Source organism: Crocuta crocuta, unplaced genomic scaffold (assembly GCF_008692635.1).
Source record: "Crocuta crocuta isolate KB4526 unplaced genomic scaffold, BGI_CrCroc_1.0 scaffold1468, whole genome shotgun sequence".
NCBI classification, from domain to species: domain Eukaryota; kingdom Metazoa; phylum Chordata; class Mammalia; order Carnivora; family Hyaenidae; genus Crocuta; species Crocuta crocuta.
The window spans coordinates 373,333-375,864 of record NW_027531991.1 but is presented as its reverse complement, the minus strand read 5'-3'; the positions used below and the strand labels follow the sequence as shown (position 1 = coordinate 375,864).

Below are 2,532 nucleotides of genomic sequence, written 5' to 3'. Positions count from 1 at the left end.
AGTGCAATCAAAAATAAAATTCTGGGGGCACCTGGGTGGCTCATTCAGTTGAGCAACAGACTTCAGCTCAGGTCATGATCTCACGGTATGAGAGTTCCAGGCCCCCACACCTAGCTTGCTGCTGACAGCACAGAGCTACTTTGGAACTTCTGTCCCCCTCCCTCAGTCCCTACTCCCGCTTCCATTCTCTCTCTCTCTCAAAAAGTAAACATTAAAAACAATTCTGGTGTAGTTAACATACAGTGTTGTATTCATTTCAAGGGTCTATATTTCTCTTATCTCCATTTTACAGAAGAGGAAAATGAGGCCTACAGAGGTTCAAGAGGAAGCCCAAGATCACACAGACAAAACTTAAGCCCAAATCTATCTAACACCAAAGGACTACTGATCTTTTTCAATACAATAAAAATCACTTTTTAAAAAAAGCTTATTTATTTTGAGAGAGAGAGAGGGAGAGCAAGCACACACAGCAGGAAAGGGGCAGAGAGGGAGTGAGAGAGAATCCCCAGTAGCCTAACAACGCAGAGCCTGACGTGGTGCTTGAACCCACAAACCATGGGATCATGACCCAAGACGGAATCAAGAGTTGGAAGCTCAAGTGACGGAGGCACCCAGGTGCCCTAATAATAAAATCACTTTCTTCAAAAATGTCTTCTACTCAGAGTTCAAGTCACTTGATATAATTCACATTATTCCCATACAACAATATAAATATACTTAACACTACTTAACTGTATATTTAAAAACAGTTAAGAGGGTTAAAAAAAAAAAAGATGTCTAGCTCGGTTTAAAAAAAAAAAAAAAAAAGATGTCTAGCTCTGCATACCACCAAACATCTTCTTTGCCATTATGACAATAAGGACTAGTTACTCTATTAAAGTTCAATGTGGTGGTTATGGTCTGTACTTCCTTTAACTTTGCTGTCCACCCTAACGGTACCGGCAGCTCAGGCAGAGACAGAGCCAGCCCTCTAGAGCAGATGGGAGGAGCCATGGGTACTCCCACCATAAGACAAATCACTAGATACTGGACTAGGGGCTAGCAAACTCTGCGCAAACCCAACTGGGCCTACCCCTTCTTTCTGTAACGCTCGTGAGCCAAGAATAGTGTTTATATCCTCAAATGGTTGAAAAAAAGGTTTTAACAGAGTATCTCATGATACGTAAAAATTACATAAAATTTGAACTTCAATGTCCATAAACAAAGCTTTCTTGGAACACAGCAAAAAAATAAAAAATATTCATATGAATTCAGGTCAGGCGACTGGCAAATGAGATTTTCAAAAGAACATAAAACAAAATGAGGACATTACCAGACCTACTTGCTAACCTACAAAACACAATTCAGGTCTTCTAGCTTCTCAAGCCCAGGTCTGCCTTAAAAATTCCTTAATGCCAGGGGCAAAGCAACTTGCCACGCAGACTTACCAGCTTTAGGGTCCAGAACCAAGCCTCCGGCATAAGCTGCTTTCTTACGTCCTTTCTTGTATTTATTGGCATCTCCATCAATGTCTTCATCTTCATCTCCCTAATGTCAAATAGGAAGACAACTTTACCAGCCAGCAACTAATTAACTAGTTAAGAAGTTTTATGATTCCCCTTCTGCAAGCGCAGTACACAGTTCTAACATCCCTCACTTTTAGCTAGAGGTCAACAGCAGTTACCGCAACACGCTCACAAACCCAAAGGAAGGCCAAGATGTGAGTTACTAAAACACTGTATTCCTGAGTTAATAAATATGCAAATTTTACTTGAAGATGTTTCTGAATTCATAGAACCTTTTATTTTTAAATCAGTGGATACTAAAAATACAACACTTGATATTCCGTAAAATCTAAGATAGAAGAGACCTCTTAAATTAATTACTCTAACAATCATGATGTAGAAATACAAAATATTTCATATTGATATAATCATTATTCTAATTTGGATGCCTTAAAATGAGTGTGTCTGTAGACTGAAAATTCATCCTCAAGTAGCTTATTAAAAACCAAGAAATATTCAGTACCTCAGCAGAAGTCAAACTCCTGTAAGTTAATATTCTCTAAACCCATTTTGATAATGTACAGAAAACAAATCCAGGAACATGAACCATCTTAACATTAAATTCCCCTTTTGAGTTAAACTGCTATCAGTACTGACCAAACATAGCTAAGTTTTAATTCCAATGTCATGGAAGCCACTTCAGAAAACAGATTGTGGTGACATGATCCTGCAAGCACATAAAGCTGCAACAAAGCAACAAAAAATAAAGGCTCATGCGTTTAAGAAAAAAAGGTTTTAACTGGCATGTAACTTTGGGTACAGCTAGGGTGGCAAAACACTTTCCTTGTATGGTTACCCATCAAAGAGGCTTAATGCTATCCTCAAAGAATTTCATATTTCACAAAGAGTTTTTATCCACACAGAAAAAAGTGAAGAAGGAAATCACAGAAACACAACGGAACGAATCTGAAACAGTTTCAAGAGTATACAGGGGATAATTTTGGAAGCAGACGTTGTCACCGTGAAAAAAGCCACCGAAGTAATAAAA

The 2,532-nt window shown here is 38.4% G+C and overlaps 1 protein-coding gene across 1 annotated transcript in view; it reads right to left on the bottom strand.

Moving 5' to 3' along the window:
* Window positions 1–2,532, bottom strand: part of POLA1 (DNA polymerase alpha 1, catalytic subunit) — a 297,019-nt gene that overhangs the window by 245,574 nt on the left and 48,913 nt on the right. Inside the window, 2 exon segments of the mRNA XM_077775065.1 lie at window positions 401–426; window positions 1,428–1,528. Of these exon segments, the coding sequence (XP_077631191.1) occupies window positions 401–426; window positions 1,428–1,528 (127 nt within the window).